Source organism: Neophocaena asiaeorientalis, unplaced genomic scaffold, assembly GCF_003031525.2.
Source record: "Neophocaena asiaeorientalis asiaeorientalis breed wild unplaced genomic scaffold, Neophocaena_asiaeorientalis_V1.1 scaffold102, whole genome shotgun sequence".
NCBI lineage: Eukaryota > Metazoa > Chordata > Mammalia > Artiodactyla > Phocoenidae > Neophocaena > Neophocaena asiaeorientalis.
In genome coordinates, this window is record NW_020175078.1 from 4,286,291 (window position 1) to 4,303,959 (window position 17,669).

Sequence of the window (17,669 nt, forward strand, 5' to 3'; positions counted from 1 at the left end):
TATAGCACAGAGTAATCCTTATGCCAAAGAAGCATATTTTGGGGTGGCATATTCTGCTACCCTTCAATGAACATCACAGAAGATTTTGACAGATTGCTGCCCGTATTACACGTATAACTCAAAATTCTTCTAAAATATTATAGTCTGTGTTCATTGTTTTTCTTTCTGTGTTCTGTAGTTCAAAACATTGTGATTGTTCTTTCTTTTATTGAGTGAAATTGTTTTTCCCCAGGAAACATAAATTATTCCTTATACATTTTCCCACTTATTCCCTTGAAATGAGTAATATAATACATAGCCTCCACACTGTTACAGATTGAAAATCCAAACATGTTAGGAAAAGTGACTTACTCTGAGTCTCGACCTTATCATCAGCAGAAGTAGGATGAGACATCATGCAACCCTAGGCTTCTACATTTTTTGCTTCTTCATTTTTCCTTACGTGTGAGTTTTACCATTATTTCTTTTGGAAGAGTTCTTCTTTCATTCTGCACTTAAATATGTGCGTTTAATTCATGTTGCTCCCTCTCCTCATTCCTCTCCCTCCTCCACCACCCCCCACCCCACTTAAATGTCAGAGTACTTTAATAGACTGACTTTGTTATAAGGTCACAGTTGATGACCAGATTTTGGCATAAACACTTAAGTGGTTTATTTTGGCGGTACGTGGGCCTCTCACTGTTGTGGCCTCTCCCGTTGCGGAGCACAGGCTCCGGACGTGCAGGCTCAGTGGCCATGGCTCACGGGCCCAGCCACTCCGCGGTATGTGGGATCTTCCCCGACCGGGGCACGAACCCGTGTCCCCTGCATCGGCAGGCGGACTCTCAACCACTGCACCATCAGGGAAGCCCAACACTTAAATTTAATACTCAGAAATTTGCTGCTTCTCGAATAGCCTCTTGCATATTTTTAAAAGAACTTTTCTCTCTGTCCCTTACCATCCCCCTCCAAGTCATATTTTCTCAGACGGGATATGTACACTGCACGGAAGACTTAATACGAGCTCAAGGTCAGCATTTTCCTTCCGGTCCTACCCCTGCAGGCCCTCCCTCCAGTGGTAACACTATCAGTAGTTCCTTCCATCCTCCCTCCTTCCCTTCTTCCCTTTCTTCCTGCCCCCCCTTCTGTCTCTCTTTCTCCCCTCTTCCCTTCTCTCTCTCAATACTAACTGGATCTTATTTACCATACTGTTTTTCTTTTCCACATACTATTTTGCAGCCTATGACTTACCAGCCTTTCCATATCAGCATATAGATCTATTTCAGTTTTTTTAATGATTAGATAATATCTCATTGTATGGAGGTACCATAATTTCTCTAACTAGTCTCTTCTTTAATGATTCAGCATACTGTGCAAGTATATCCCTGAATAAAGTCAAAGTATTGGACTTGCTGGATGGTCAAATCACTATTTATATCTACAGTAGTGTACAAGTGTAAATTTCTCCAAACTTGCTCCAACACTTATCAAATCTTTAGTTTTTATTCATCTTATTCTGTAGGTGAAAAAATGGGTTCTCAAAGTTTTGATTTCTTCATCACTAAGTATGAGTGACCTTGGGCATCTTTTGATGGTTGTTGAATGTACTTTACATATGTGAGTGGGTTGTTCAGTTCTTTTCTCCATTTTTCTATTGGATTGTTTGTCCTTTTTTTTTTTTTTTCCTTTCTGGTAGAAACTTTTCATAAATTGAGGAACTTGGCCTTTTGTCATTTGTATTACAATTCTGGGTTTTTTTTGGTTTCCACGTAGTTCTTTTTGTATTTTCCTTTATGCTTTTTGGATTTGATATAATGAATTTAAATGTCTACTCTGTTTTTATTTTTATTTCTACACATCTTTTTTCTATCATTTTTATATGTGTTACTTCTTAGTGTGTATATATATTTTTTTGAGGGGGGGAGGGTGGGGCATGCCATGCGGCATGTGGGATCCTAGTTCCTCGACCAGGCATCAAACCCACGCTCCCTGCATTGGAAGGATGTAGTCTTAACCACTGGACCACCAGGGAAGTCCCAGTATATATATATTTGATCTTTCTGGAAATTGACTTCTAGTGAGGGGTGTGGCAAAGACCTACTTGTATTATTTTTCCAAGTGGTTAGTGTAGAGGAGTAAAAAGTTTTCCCTGACCCTCTTAGGGTCCCTGGCTGGCTGTGAAAAGTAAACTGACAAACAAAGACGGATAAACAGGAGTAAAGCATACAAATTATATTGAATTTTTTCATATACATGAGAGCCATCACAAGAGAATGAAGACTCAAAGAAGTGACCAGAGCAGGAAGTTTTTATACCTTTCAGACAATCAGGCAATAAATTTGTGAAGAATTGACAAGGCAAAGGAGTTTGGGCTAGGAGTAGTAAATGGTGAAAATGTAACTAGGAAGATAAGGGTTAGTTTAACAAAGTTTGTTTGTAGATTCCTCTGGTGCCTTCCTGGACTGATAAGAGTCTGTCTCCAGGAAAAGGAAAATTTATTTCCTGCCTTTAGGTGGGAAGGAGGGAGTTTTTTCTGCATTTAGTACTTCTTAATTGCCTTCAGCTCAAAATAATTTTTATGTCAGAGAGGCATATTTTGGGGCAACATATTCTGGTTTCCTTTATTAATTAATTTTCCTAACATCATTAGTTGAATAAACCATTTTTTCCCCCAAAATGCCACCTTTATCACATGCTCAATTCCCATATATGTCTTGCTTCTACATTCTCCTCTGTTTCATTGCTCTGTTTTGAATATTCCTTCGAAGGACCAGACTTTTTTCATAATAATTTGGAAGTAGCCACTTACCAAAATTCTTTAGGTGATACTTAGGTATTACTACCAATAGTAGTAATCATTCTTCTATTAATTCTTTTGGTTTCTGTGTACGTGGTCACATTATTTGCAACTAATACACTTTTTGCCCATCTGTTCTAATGTTTATATTTGTCATTTCTTTCTCCTGTTTCTGATATTGGTGGGAACATTTTTTCTCCATTAAACACGGTACAGCCTTTTTGGTTGAGATACGTACTTTTTTCTAATGTGAAGAGATCTTCCTTTTAGTAATAGTTAATAATAAAGAGTTTTATCAAAAATTAAAGTCAAATTTTTTAGTTGCCTTTTCAGCATCTAAGGATCATATGACATTTTCCCTTTGATTTATTAACGTTGTGAATTATAGTAACAGACTTTCTTACACTGAAAAGTTTTTTTATTCCTGTCCTTGAACTCCTCTTGGTCATGTTATTTATTCTATTAAAGGTCTACTGAATTCTATATTCTTAGTCTCCTTAAAGTGTTTTCTCAATAATCACATTGAGATTGATCTTTGAAATTGATCTTTGATTATCTTTTGTGCTGCCTTTCATGTTTTAGTACCCATGTTTTGCTGACTTTTTAAAATAATTTAAAGAGAATTTAGAAGTTTTTCTCCTTTTAGTACTGTCTGGAATAGTCTAGAAGCATTTCTTCTTGGCCACTCCTTTTAAAATATAGGACAGCCCTCTTGTCCTTCCTCTCAGCACAACCGACAATAGGTCGTAGAGCAGTAACTTTTTTTTTCCAGTTTTTTATTTGCAAGTTACTTCGTCTTTACAGAAGAGTTGCAGGAATATGAATAGTACAAAGAACATCCCTATACTCTTTACTCAGATTTGTCTGTTGATAATACCTTACCCCATTTGTAAAGCTGTGACTTTTAATAAAATTTCCTAGAGACTTGGTTAGAATAAAACTACAACACTAAGGGTGTAGCAGTTAACTGCTAATACTAGAAATAGTATTCTTCAAGCACATTTGCTCCGATCCAGCCTCTCTGTCCATTGCAGGGGCTTCTCACTGCTTCACTTTTTGCTATCCCTCTCATGGGCATCATGAACCATGCTTTGGAGTACAGGCCTACTCGAGTTCACTCAAGTGCTTCAGCCTCAACTCGGTGTCTTTGTCTTTAGAGAGAGAAGATTTCTGCCCTGTCCTGCTGCCCTCTAAGGCCTACTTCCTTTCCAGCCTCACATGATCCTAATGTATTTCCTTCACGGGAAAGCTTGCTTCAATCCATGAGGAAGAGCCAGACCATCAGGGAAGTGTGACAGCACATTTCCCAAAGCGTAGCCTCTTCATTCTTGAGTAAAGAGAAGATCAGGCCTGTATGTCCATATTCCTGTGGTCTATTTCCTGCTCCTAGTCCCATGTGAGACAAGAGCACATGAATGAACACACACACACACACACACACACACACACACACACACACACACACACACACACACACACACACTCCCTCTCTCTCTTTCTCTCTTTCCCCTTTAAGAATAAACAATAATTTTCAGATATACCATCTAAACCTCTATATAGGAAAGAAAATTAAGAACATTTAAATACTTCTGCTAAAACATACACTTCCTTAACAATGATAAATAATAGAACATAGGATTTCAGTCTAACATTTTTATGTGGGTTTCTTTACTTAATTTAGTTCCTCATTAAGATTTAAAATCTACATACCTTAAAAGTCCTCCAAAGGGGTATCTTCTAGAACAAATAGGCCACCTATTCTAAAGACAATCCACAAGCTGCTTATAACTGTAAAATTGGTGAAATTTTCTAGTTTCAAAAAATTTTCAATCAGCAGGCATCTTTTGTATACAATTGCTGTATAAAAGCCATCACAATACAAAAAATTGAAACTGAAATTCAATGTGTCAGTTAGGATCATTGTTATTTAGTTGCTCTTAATTTTATGGAAAAAGACATTTGGAAAACCTAAAATTGTTCTCAGTATAATAGTGATTCATTATTTTGAAAATATTGAAAAAATGTTCTCTTGAAATTAATGTATTCTTTTTAATTCTTCCTATGTAGTTAACCTAAACAGTTGTATTATTACTGAGTCAAGGCTTTTGTTCCAAATAGGTGATTTAGGCTTAATCATTATGAAACACTGGATGGTTCCACTTTAACAAATTCTGTGGTAGTTAGAGCTCAGAGCTTTGAACCACCTATACGTACATAATTAAAAAGTTTATTTCTAGGGGAAAAGTAGTTTCAGCCAATTATTTTCCTATTGATAAATTTTATCTAGAACTCAGCTATTCTATGCTATGTATAATTTCTTTCCTTAATGGGAACATGAAATTACACTAATATACTTTTATTTTTTAATTTGGAATCATGTTTTGTTAGAGTTTGTCCTATCAAACTTTATCTTCTACTGATGGTGCCAAAAAAAGGAACAATCAACAGCAAATATTTAAAAAATAAATACCTAAGAACATTAGCAACTGATTATCTTTCTAATTTGTAGAAATCACCATTAGTCATTTAACTACATGATCTTTTAACAAAGAGATGATGAATAGAAGATTTGTGGTTGTTACCATGAAAAATAACTAGATAAAAACTAATGGGAATTTCATTTTTTAGGTGAATTCTCCAACCAGGATAGGGTATTATCTTCAGATAAATCAGATACCTGAATCAGGTATGCAGATTCAGAAATTCATTCTTTTCAGTGATTCCAAGTTAATCAGATTCTGAGATTTTTCATTCAAGCTAACAAAACTCAACGAAAACTTTTCATTTAGCTCACAATGCCTGCTTATTGATGTATATTGAGGAATGGCTTTCCTTGGCTGTTGTCACCCTAAAGAGGCAGAATGGACTCTTTCACCCAAAATTTGGTTCAGATGTCCAGAATGATGATGCCACACAGATGTCAATAGGATGTGAAAAAGTTTATTTACTCACATACTGCTTTCCAGGGAGAGCAGGGTAGGCTCCTAAGCAGGTATGAAAATGGCTGGAGAAAACAAGGAAAGGAGACTGGCTTGGTTTTTTTTACTGGGTTTAGTGCTGCTATGAACATCGCCATGCATGTATATTTTTGAATTAGAGTTTTCTCCAGTTACATGCCATGGAGTGAGATTGCTGGGTCACATGGTAACTCTATTTTTAGTTTTTAAAGGAACCTCCATACTGTTTTCCATAGTGGCTGCAGTAATTTATATTCCCACCAGCAGTGTAGGAGGGTTCCTTTTTCTCCACACCCTCTCCAGCATTTACTATTTGTAGACTTTTTGATGATGGTCTTTCTGACTAGTGTGAGGTGATACCTCATTGTAATTTTGATTTGCATTTTTCCAATAATTAGTGATGTTGAGCATCTTTTCATGTGTCTGTTGGCCATCTGTTTGTCTTCTTTGGAGAAATGTCTAATTAGATCTTCCACCCATTTTTTGCTTTGGTTGTTTGTTTTTTTGATATTGAGCTGTATGAGCTGTTTGTATATTTTAGAAATTAATCCCTTGTCGGTCACATCATTTGCAAATATTTTCTCCCATTCTGTGGGTTGTCTTTTTTTTTTTTTTTTATACTGCTGCAGTTTATGTCAAAGAGTGTCCTGCCTGTGTTTTCCTCTGATAAGAGTTTTATAGTATCTGGAAAGACCTACATCCTTGATCTCAGTAGCAGACAATATTAGGAAATTTTGGAAACTAGTTTATCAGTGGGTGCCTGGCAGGCCAACACAGGACACTGTTAGTCACACTAAGTGAAGAGCACCAAAGTCCAGGTAGGCAGGTGATTGGCACTAAGTAAATTTAGCAACAAGCAAAAGGTAAGGGCCTGGTGATAGAATCTGAGTCCCAGAGAAAGAATCCTATTTCCCAGGATATCAGGGAAGCAAAACAGACCCCTATTTCTAGAGAAATTGAAATTAAGAAAATGAGTGATGAAATCATGGAAGGAAGCAAAACCAGGGACTCATAACTAGGGCACAGGTTCGTGGTATGGTCCACACACACAAAATAAGGCCATGGCTCAGTTCCTGGAACTGTGCTCATGGTCAGAGTTGTTGCAGGAAAGAAGCAACTCTAATGATCTCAAGCTAGGTGATGATCTATATAATTCTTAAATTTCTACTGCCTTGGAACTAACTTGGTCCCAGAATTTTGTTTAAGTGGTTTCAGCTCTGAGGATTGACAGGTTTTGAGGACAAGGAAACATATCAGTCATTATACTCTATATTGGTGCATAATTACTCTTTGGTTTGGATTTACAAAACTAAGTTATGTGAAAGCTTGTTCTTTTCTCTTAGGGCTAAGATTTACCACTAGGTGAATCTTAAATTTGACTCTGCAGGCCTAAAGGTTGAGTTGTGTGCTACTTCTTGGAAAGAGATATAGACTATTAAGGTGTTAAATTATTTAATTTTATAATAAAATATGTAGGGTGCTTTGTGTATGTGTGTGTGCATGTGTGTGTCAGTTCCTAAGTTCCCTTAACCTGTTAACAAGCCCTGCCGAACTTATCCTCAATTTTACTCTTAAAATACTAGGTAGAAAAAATGTTTTATCTTCACCTGCATCTTGTTTCAACGCTGAAAGCTTTTAGACTTTGTTTTGACTCTGTACTTGAATGTTATGCCTCAAAACTTTGAAATGGTAACTAAAAATATAATTGCTCTTGGACTAAATACTTTTCAGTTACCTTCCTCCCTTTTGTTAAAAATCGTAAACACCTTTCCTGTGCCTTGGTCTTGCCTGTCCCAGAGAATTTAAAGTCCTTGATTTTTATTTAGTCATCCATTCACTCATACCTTCAAATAATGTCTGAGCATTTACTATATGCCAGGTCAGAAACAAAATCACTTCCTGCATTCCATTTACCATGTTTCCATAATGGAAGCTTGCTAAAAGTCCACAACTTAATTTTTCTCTTTTTCTTTCATTTCACTCAGCATTTAAAACTTACTTTAAATTGTTTTATGTTTCTGTCTTTTTTCTCCTTGAAGAGTCTTGTAAGCAGGGTCTATGTCTTTTAGTCTTTCTCATGGTTCATAATAGTAACTACTTTTTTGCAAAGACAGGATTATTGAGGTATAATTCACCCTTTTAGGTAAATTCACTTTTTTTTTTAATTGAAGTATAGTTGACTTACAATGTTGTGTTAGTTTCATGCACACAGCGAAGTGATTCAGTTGTACTCATACATATGTATATGTATATATCCATTCTTTTTCAGATTCTTTTCCATTATAGGTTATTGTAAGATATTAAATATAGTTTCCCTGTGCTATACAATAGGTCCTTGTTGTTTATCTGTTTCATATATAGTAGTGTGTATCTGCTAATCCCAAACTCCTAATTTATCCTTCCCTCCTAAATTCACCTTTCTTAGTGTACAGTTCCGTGAGTTCTGCCCAATGCAGGCATGTAACTGCCACCACAAGATACAGAACAGTTCAGTCAGTCCCCAGGTCTTCTCACATGCTGCTGTCCTCCTCCCACCCCACAGCCCCTGGTGTGCTTTCTGTACCTGTTGTTTCGTCTTTTCCAGAATGACATAAAAATGGAATCATGTAGTACCTAGTTTTGGGGTCTGACTACTTTCAATTAGCAAAATGCATTTGAGATTTTTTTTTTATTAGAGTATAGTTGCTTTACAATATTGTGTTAGTTTATACTGTACAGCCAAGTGAATCAGCTATACGTATACATATATCCCCTCTTTTTTGGATTTCCTTCTCATTTAGGTCACCACAGAGCATTGAGTAGAGTTCCCTGTGTTATACAGTAGGTTCTCATTAGTTATCTATTGTATTTTATTTTTTTAAAGGAACAAACACTATTTATTTAATAAATTTATTTTATTTTATTTATTTTTGGCCGTGTTGGGTCTTCATTGCTGCACGCAGGCTTTCTCTAGTTGCAGCAAGCGGGGGTTACTCTTTGTTGTGGTGCGTGGGCTTCTCATTGCAGTGGCTTCTCTTTGTTGCAGAGCACGGCTTCTAGGCGCGCTGGCTTCAGTAGTTGTGGCACGTGGACTCAGTAATTGTGGCTCACGAGCTCTAGAGCACAGGCTCAATAGTTGTGGCACACGGGCTTAGTTGCTCTGTGTCATGTGGGATCTTTCCAGACCAAGGATCGAACCTATGTCCCCTGCATTGGCAGGCAGTTACTTAACCACTGTGCCATCAGGGAAGTTCTCTATTTTATACATAGTATCAGTAGTGCATATATGTCAATCCCAATCTCCCAATTCATCCCACCCACCCCCATTCCCCCTTGGTATCCATACGTTTGTTCTCTACGTCTGTGTCTGTTTCTGCTTTGTAAATAAGATTGTCTATACCAGTTTTGTTCCTTTTTTATTGCTAGATGGTATTGCATTGTATAGATTTACCACAGTTTTTATTCATGCACCAGTTGAAGCACATCTGGGTTGTCTCCAGTTTCTGGCTATTATGAACAAAACCACTATAGACATTCATTTAGTAACCAGTTTTTAAATGGGAACAGCTTAGAGATCGGGCAGTGTGATATAACTGTGAAAACAATCGAGACAGCAGTGATGTGGGCTTTCATACTATTTCATCCAGTTAACTGTGAACTTCAACAAATAGTTTAACCTCTCTGTACTTACTTCTATTGTAAAATGTGCATGATTTAGGACTTATTCTAGCTTTAAAATTACATGATATTGTACTGTATAGGTATTTACTCTTGTGTTCTCCAAGAGGAGAATTATACATGGTCACATACATCTTTGTAAAATTAAGTTGTATGAAATCAGTATAACTAATTTTTTTGATATTTGAAATTGAAGTATAGTTGACTTACAATGTTGTGTTAATTTCTGCTGTATAGCAAAGTGATTCAGTTACATATATACATATTCTTTTTATATTTTCTTCCATTACAGTTTATCATAGGATATTGAATATAGTTCCCTGTGCTATACAGTAGAACCTTGTTTGAAACCAGTGTAACTACTATTTTAAATTAGTGGTCCTTTTGTCTCTAAGTTCAATCACAAATGACTTGAAAATAATATAATTTTCTTAATAAATTTTAAATGTCATGATAATCTTGAGCTCTTTATTAACTGTGTAATCCAGATGATTTTACATTGGAAAATTATTTTGATAATACTCTTAAATAAAATATTTGATAAACATTTTCTTTCAAAATATTTTAGCATTTATTTATTTTTAATTTAGATGGGTCTAGGAAAGACAATTCAGGCAATTGGTATCGCTTACTTCTATAAGGAGGAATGGCCACTTTTAATCGTGGTTCCTTCATCTCTGAGGTACCCTTGGACAGAAGAAATAGAGAAATGGATCCCAGAGCTGGGTCCAGAAGAAATCAATGTTATCCAGAATAAAACTGATGTTGGGTAAGAACAACTTTTTAATCTTTAAGAAAAGAAAAGCCCTCCTGTGTGTATTTAGCATATAACCATGTTTAGAATGAGATTATCACAGAATTTGGAATGACGAGAGTAATATGGCGAATTTTATTTTACACTTTAAAATATGAATTATTTATCTAAAACCCAACTGTGTATTTGATGTCATAAGCTCCTTTATGGTATATTTTTAAAGTAAATGTAAAGTATACATGCTTTAAAAATATATGAATATACCTATGCTGTATATACCTTAAATTTACTTTAAGCAGACTATTTTAGGGTTGAAAAACAAATTTTACAACTTTTCAAGGATTAACTTGAAGATTTTGAGCTTTTATTATCAGCAACTATGGCTGGTTTTGCTTTCTAAGTTGTTAGTATGCAAGTTTTATGTATAACTGAAAATTAATGTTAGGCAATTTTACTTTTTTATTTTAATTTATAATTTTAATATTTTCTATATTGAAAATATTTGTTTTGTGGTTATTTGAAGTCCTTACTCTAAAAATCAGTCATAGTATAGCTACTGTATTTTTCTTCTTTTGTTTTCTAGCCATTGGAAAAAACCAATCAATTTGAATAAACCAATCAATTTGAATATTAATAATTTATTACACTGAGTTTCTGGGTGAATCATGCAAATTATCATGTTCTCAGAAGTTGAAAATTACCAATTTCTCATCCACAAACAAAAAGCGATGTACCTACTAGAAATAAATGTTAATACTTAGATTTTTTTGTGCGTGTGTGGTAGTATTCTACTATATTATATTCTCTAAGGTTGTAAACATAAAGAGTGTTTGTAGAAATAAGGGTGGCCTTTGTGAATGTGGAAGGAGGACCCAGATAAAACAGATGGCAGCCTTTTTCTCTTTCAACCTTGGAACTCTAATTCAATGAAATATGTCTTCCTGGGCCGAAGAAAATTTAGACACTATTTGCATGGTCAAAATAAAATGTATGCAATAATTATAAATTTTCTCTCTTACAATAAAACTGCATAAAATTTAAGACAAGAATTTAGAAAATGTAGAATTTATTAAGGCCTTTATAGTCATTTTCTGTAGGCTATACCTTATTTAAAAGTTAAATTTAAGTATTTTAAATTTCTCTATCATTTTTAATAGCATTTAGGTCTTCTAATTTTTATTGTTATTTTGGAAATATATTGCGATTAAACAGTGGCTAGTATTTTTATTTAAATAATAGTTGGGATATGTTTGATAGTACTACAACCCTACAGTGTAACTTTTCTGCAGGACGTTAGCTAAGGGCAGAAAAACTTACCCAATGTCTTCCAGGTACTTAAAGAAAACAGCTTTAGGTATATAGCAACATGTGGCAACATGTATTTACTGCAAATACATATACCTCCTTTTGTCATGCCAGTTATTCCTGGACTGTCCACTAGTCAAGATGTGGCAGGATAGCAGCTACAGTGACCTTTGAAGCCCTTGTCTTCTGTATATTGCTCTTAGTATATCTAAGTGATATTAACCCTAAAATTTTCTTCTGCAGCTTTTTCTGGTATTTGAGTACAGTAGGAAATTCTTAAGACTCTATATTAAGTAGATTTATCCAGGAATTAAATGTAGTTGTCCTTAAGAAAAAAAAAATTCATGTTAGTACTGGCTCTTTAGGAGATCTGACTTTTCTGTTAGAGAGTAGAGAACTGCAGAAGACTGACACTGTCATGTGTTTTTCACTGGTGATATAGAAAACACAAGAGTGATATGTTTTATTGTTAATGCATTTATTTGTATAATTATTTCATTCTACAAACTCATTGGGAGCGTAGCATTGTACATACAAAGCTGAAGAAGACACATTTCCTGTCCTCAGCCCATCTTATGATATAATAAGGGAAATAAATATATAAATGAATAATTTCACTACAGTTTGATAAAGAATATTATAGATACGTGAATTATAGAGATAGTCCAAAAGATCAGAGATAACTTTAGCCCAATGTGTCTCTGTGTGAGGTGGTACCCTCCTCCTCTTTTCCCCACACTCTGTCACCCCAGAGCCAGGGCCTCACTTGTTGTCAAAGTGACAAGGACTCTATTGGCCTTTAATGGGAGGGTTCAAGAATGTGAAATGCCCTGAAGTGTTCTGGACAGACCTGTAATACTAAGTATCATCTTGCTCGAAATCACAACAGCACCTCAGCTGAAAAACACTTCTATCCTGTTTGTGGGAAGGCTTCATTGAATAGTTAACTAATCTTTGAGTATCTACTTTTTTTATGCATGATTCTAGGTGCATGGAAGCAAATATTCTCAGAAAGTAATGTACTTATCCTAGTAAAATGTGGCTACCTGGATGTCAAAATATTCCAAAAACCATTTAACCAAAATTTTGGTTTTGTTAACCAAATTTTAACAAAATTTGATGGTAAAATCAAATGGTAAAATCTTAAGAGATACTGGGTTTTAGCGGTAGTACCATCTCTTCTTATTTTTCCTCTTCTTTCTCCTCTGTATTTCTTCCCAAATAAATGTATTTTTTATGATAAATTGGTTACTAAAATATTTTTAAAGTACATGGATTTTCTTTTCTAGGAGAATATCGACCAGCAAAGTGACAGTTCTGGGTTATGGTCTTTTAACCACAGATGCGGAGACTTTGATAGATGCACTGAATAATCAGAACTTCAAAGTAGTTATTGTAGATGAATCACACTACATGAAGTCCAGAAATGCAACTCGCAGCAGGATTTTATTGCCAGTAGTACAGAAAGCCAAACGAGCCATTCTTCTTACAGGAACTCCAGCACTTGGAAGACCTGAAGAGGTATTAAAATCCTTATACTCTGGGCTTTAAAAAAAGAATTGAATCAATCACTGTTTTTTGCAGTTTTTAATTTTAAATCAGATGTCTCAAATGCCATAAGAGCACATTGGGAAATTCTAGATATCTGTTTATAGTTAAATATATCTTTTACCATGACTGTTTTTATCTGTTTACATGTGAACCATAGCCATGCTTGCAGGTATATATAAAAAATAGCTTTTACCGTCATTATAAGATTTTCATATTTAGTACACATTTGTAATATTCTTCACACTTGTGTTCTTATGGTTCTTCTATGGTCTCAGTTTTCATTTATCTAGTCTATTTTACATTATAAGCTCCTTATGACTGGTGTTGAATCTACTTCGTATCTTTTATACTGTGTTACATAATTTTTCTCTGTTCCTCTTTCGCTTCAAAATCCACATTTCGGAAGGTAGACAGAAAGTAGAACTTATATGAAGACCAGATAGGGTATCCACTTTGAATGGAGGGATAAGGCATTTGTTGCATTCCCTATTTAGCTTTTACAACTCTAAGAGGCAGATGGGGTATGGAAGGCTGAGAGGAAGAAATGAAGGGTGAAACACTCTAAGGGTCAGTGTAACCTAGGGAAGCACTGTCTATTAAGGTACACTTAGTCATAGAAAAAAATATGAGCCTATTGTCTGGTAGGGTTGTTGTAAGAAATAAAGGAAATATTGCTTCGAAAGTACCTTGTCATGTGCCATAGTAAGCACTCAACTAAGGGTGTCCATTGTTATTTTTGATTCTTAAGCCAAGCCTGAGAAACAGCTATTGCATCGCATCTCTACTAGTATGACCAAGGCTCTGCTTTTATTCTTCACACTGGGAGTCTTCTGAAATACACATAACAGTACATAGACTGTGATGGTAAAATTCTCAATTTTACCTTTTATATTTTTGCTCTGGATACTCACTGGAAGTGGGAGAGTGGACCCCAGGTAATTTACTTACGTTCCAAAATTATGTCGCTGAATAATGGGGTTTATTATGTCTTAATAAAAAATACATAAAATGTGTCATTTAAGAAGGAGAATGTATAAAAGATATATGTATTTTAAATGATAGTAGTAAAATGAATACTCACTTACTGATTACCTACTGTAAGAAAGAGAGCACTGACAATACAGTAGTGGCCCTTGTGTCCCATGTGATTACATGCCAGTCCCTTCACTCCTCACCCAGGATAGCCACTATTCAAAGCAAGGGTAATTCCTGGTTTTGTGGATCACGATGGTTATACAAATTGGGGATGTTTGGGACTCTTTAAGAAAAAACTATAAAATTACAAGTTCTAAATTAGGAGTTCTGAAACTGGTATGAGTCCTCCAACTTTGTTTTTCTTTTTCAAGATGTTTTTGGATATTCTGGGTCCCTTGAATTTCTGTATGTTTTTTTTGTAGAACTTGGCATTTTTTGCAGAGAATTCAGCTTAGATTTTCATAGGTATTGTGTTGAACCTGCAGATCACTTTGGAGTGTATTGCCATGTTAACAGTATTAAGTCTTCAAATCCATGAACATGAGCTATCTTTCAATTTATTTAGGATTTAATTGTTTTCCAACAGTGCTTTGTAGTTTTAACAGGATAAGTCCTATGCTTCTTTTGTTAAATATTTTATTCTTTTTGATACTGTTGTCAATACAATTGTTTTCTTAATTTCATTTGTAGAATGTTCATTGCAAGTATGTAGAAATACAATTGATTTTTATGTATTGATCATGTATCCTGAAACCTTGCTGAACTCATTTATTATTTCTAGTAGTTTTTAGTGGACTCCTTAGGATTTTTTGTAGACAGGATCATATATATGTTGCTTTAATTTCCCTGGCTAGAACTTCCAGTACAATTTTGAATGGAAATGGCAAGTATGGGCATCTTTATTTTGTTCCTAATCTTAGGAGGAAAGCCCTCAGTCTTTCACCTTTAAGTATTACCTGTGTTACCTGTGATTTTTTGTAAATTTCTTTTATCAGTTAAGTTCCTTTCTACCTCTTGTTTATTGAGTGTTTAATCATGAAAGGATATTGAGTTTGTCAAATGCTTTTTCTGCATTTATTGAGGTACTTATACTTTTTTTGTCCTTTATTCTATTGATAGGGTGTATTATAATCATTGATTTTCGGATGTTAAACCAACCTTGCATTCTAAGATAAATCTCACTTGGTCGTGATATATAATCCTTTCATATGTTGCTAGATTCAGTCTGCTAATATTTTGTTGATGATTATTGTGTCTATATTCATAAGAGATATTGATTTGTAGTTTTTTTAAAAATTATATCTTGGTCCAGTTTTGTTATTAAAGTAATACTGGCCTCAAAGAATGAGATGGAAAGTGTTCCTTCCTCTTCTATTTTTTAGAAGAGTTTGCAAAACATTGGTATTACTTCTTTTTTAAATATTTGGTGAATTTGATGGTGAAGCTATATGGGCCTGAACTTTTCTTTGTGAGTCGATTTAGGTTAACAACTCATTCTCTTCATTGAATAATGTCCATTCAGATTGTTTCTTTTTGAGTCAGTTTTGGTACTTTGTGTCTTTTTAGGAATTTGTTCATTTCATCTAAGTTACCTAATATATTAGCATACTATTGTTCATAGAATTCCCTTATAATTTTTTGTATTTCTGTGAGGTTGATAGTGATGTCCCCTCTTTCATTCCTGATTTTAGTAATTTGAGCCATCTCTCTTTTTTTCTCGGTTGTTGGAGCTAAAGTTTTGTCAATTTTGTTGATCTCTCCAAGAACCAACTTTTGGTCTCATTGATTTATTTCTCTGTTGTTTTGCATTCTCTATTTTGTTCATTTCCATTCTAATCTTTGTTATATTATGCCTTCTGTTTGTTTTGGGTATAGTCTGCTCTTCTTTCCAGTGTTTTAAGGTTAAAAATTAGATTATTAATTTGAGAGCTTTCTTAATACAGACATATACAGATATAAATTTTCCTCTAAGCACTGCTTTCATTGCATCTCATTTTTGGTATGTTATCTCCTCAGTTTCATTTATTGCAAAGTCTTATCTAATTTCTAAATAATTTCCCTTGTGATTTCTTTTTTGAACAATTTGTTATTTAGGAGTATGTTGTCACATAAAAAGGATGTAAAGCAACAAAGCCACTTTGGAAAACACTTTGACAGTTCCTTAATAAATTAAAAATCAAATTACTATAGTACCTAGCAATTTCATTCCTAGGTATATACCCAAGAGAATTGAATATACAGCTGTTCATAGTAGCATTATTCATGATATCCCAAAAGTGTAAAAAAGCCATTGTCCATAACTGCTGAATGGATAAACAAAATACAGCCATAAAAGAAGTAAAGTACTAATATACTCTACAACATGGGTGAACCTTGAAGACATTATGCTAAGTGAAAGCCAGACACAAAGGCTACATATTTTTTTATTCTATTTCTATGAAATGTCCAAAATAGGCAAATTCTTGGAGATGGAAATATATTAGTGGTTGCCAAGACCGGAAGAGAGGGGAAATGGGAAATGACTAGTAATGGGTATAGATTTTATTTTTGGAGTGATAAAAATGTTCCAGAATTAGATAGTGGTGATCGAGGTACTTTTTTTTTTTAATATTTTTGTTTGTTTGTTTGTTTATTTATGGCTGCGTTGGGTCTTCATTGCTGTGCACAGGCTTTCTCTAGTTGCGGCGAGCAGGGGCTACTCTTCGTTGCGGTGCATGGTCTTCTCATTGTGGTAGCTTCTCTTTTTGCAGGGCACGGGCTCTAGGCACGTGGGCTTCAGTAGTTGTGGCACGCGGGCTCAGTAGTTGTGGCTCGCAGGCTCTAGAGTGCAGACTCAGTAGCTGTGGTGCACGGACCTAGTTGCTCCGCGGCATGTAGGATCCTCCTGGACCACGGCTCGAACCCGTGTCCCCTGCATTGGCAGGCAGACTCCTATCCACTGCGCCAGCAGGGAAGTCCCTGGGGCACATTTTGAACATACTAAAAGCCACTGAATTTACACTTTAAAAGTGTGAACAGTAAAAGTGGTATATGAATTTATATTTCAATAAAGCTGTTGTTTTTAAAAAGCATATTAACAGTGAGACACTACTATGTGCATTCTATTAAAGTTATAAAAATGAAAAGATTTTATGATACTATTGATGGGAGTATAAATTGGGACCATCTTTTTACAGTGCAGCATAGTAACATCTATCACATTTTTAAAAACATATACCTTAACCCCACCTGTTTCATTTCTAAAAATGTACCCTATAAACCCATCTAATATAAATGCAGATGATGGATGGATGGATAGAGAGATGATTGATAGATGTAGATGTAGATACATATACCTACACCTACATATATTTACGTATTTGCACTCATACGCACAGACTTACACCAAGTTATTAATTTTTATAACTGCATAAAAGCTAGAAACAGTCTATATGTCCATTATCAGGAGACCTTTAAAATATTTTCCAGTACGTCTACGTAATAAAGTGTTGCTATGCAGCCTTTAAGCAGTATTTATTATTATTATTATACATTGCTTATATAATTTTTAAAACTAAGTAAAATTAGGTATATATGTACTTTAATGATGTCTAAGACATGTTTTGAGGGACGAAATTCGAGTTGTGTATGTTATATGATCCTCTTCGTGTGAATAGAAGAGAATATACAAATATGCATGTATAGGCATACAAAA

At 34.8% G+C, this 17,669-nt stretch overlaps 1 protein-coding gene across 3 annotated transcripts in view; it reads left to right on the forward strand.

Annotated features, from left to right (window-relative positions):
- ZRANB3 (zinc finger RANBP2-type containing 3) overlaps positions 1–17,669 on the forward strand; it is a 253,353-nt gene that overhangs the window by 124,534 nt on the left and 111,150 nt on the right. For 2 of the 3 annotated variants that reach the window (XM_024764099.1, XM_024764100.1), the window contains 2 exons: positions 9,981–10,159; positions 12,739–12,970. In XM_024764099.1, coding sequence (XP_024619867.1) covers positions 9,981–10,159; positions 12,739–12,970 — 411 coding nt within the window. The remainder of the gene's footprint in view (positions 1–9,980; positions 10,160–12,738; positions 12,971–17,669) is intronic. The other variant, XM_024764101.1, reaches the window with a different exon arrangement.